The sequence below is a fragment of the Fulmarus glacialis genome, unplaced genomic scaffold (assembly GCF_000690835.1).
Source record: "Fulmarus glacialis isolate BGI_N327 unplaced genomic scaffold, ASM69083v1 scaffold19506, whole genome shotgun sequence".
In the NCBI taxonomy this organism is placed as follows: Eukaryota; Metazoa; Chordata; class Aves; order Procellariiformes; family Procellariidae; genus Fulmarus; species Fulmarus glacialis.
In genome coordinates this window covers 1,781-1,988 of record NW_009220238.1, presented here as the reverse complement: position 1 = coordinate 1,988, position 208 = coordinate 1,781, and the positions used below count along the sequence as shown (strand labels likewise).

The 208-nt window shown below is 65.4% G+C and overlaps 1 protein-coding gene across 1 annotated transcript in view; it reads left to right on the top strand.

Moving 5' to 3' along the window:
- Positions 1–208, top strand: part of LOC104078878 (fibroblast growth factor receptor 4-like) — a gene marked incomplete at both ends in the record, with an annotated part of 4,808 nt that overhangs the window by 2,825 nt on the left and 1,775 nt on the right. Inside the window, one exon of the mRNA XM_009580695.1 lies at positions 77–204. Coding sequence (XP_009578990.1) covers positions 77–204 — 128 coding nt within the window. The remainder of the gene's footprint in view (positions 1–76; positions 205–208) is intronic.

Genomic DNA, 208 nt, shown 5'->3' with positions numbered 1-208 from the left:
CTCGGGGTCGGGGCATGCGGAGACGGGGAGTCGGACCATCCCTGCGATCACGCGCGCTTCTGCCCATCCCTGCCAGGCTGGTGCTGGGCAAGCCCCTGGGGGAAGGCTGCTTTGGCCAGGTGGTGCGGGCAGAGGCTTATGGCATCGACAGAGACCGGCCAGACAGAGCCGTCACTGTGGCTGTGAAAAAGGTGAAAGGGAACGGTTC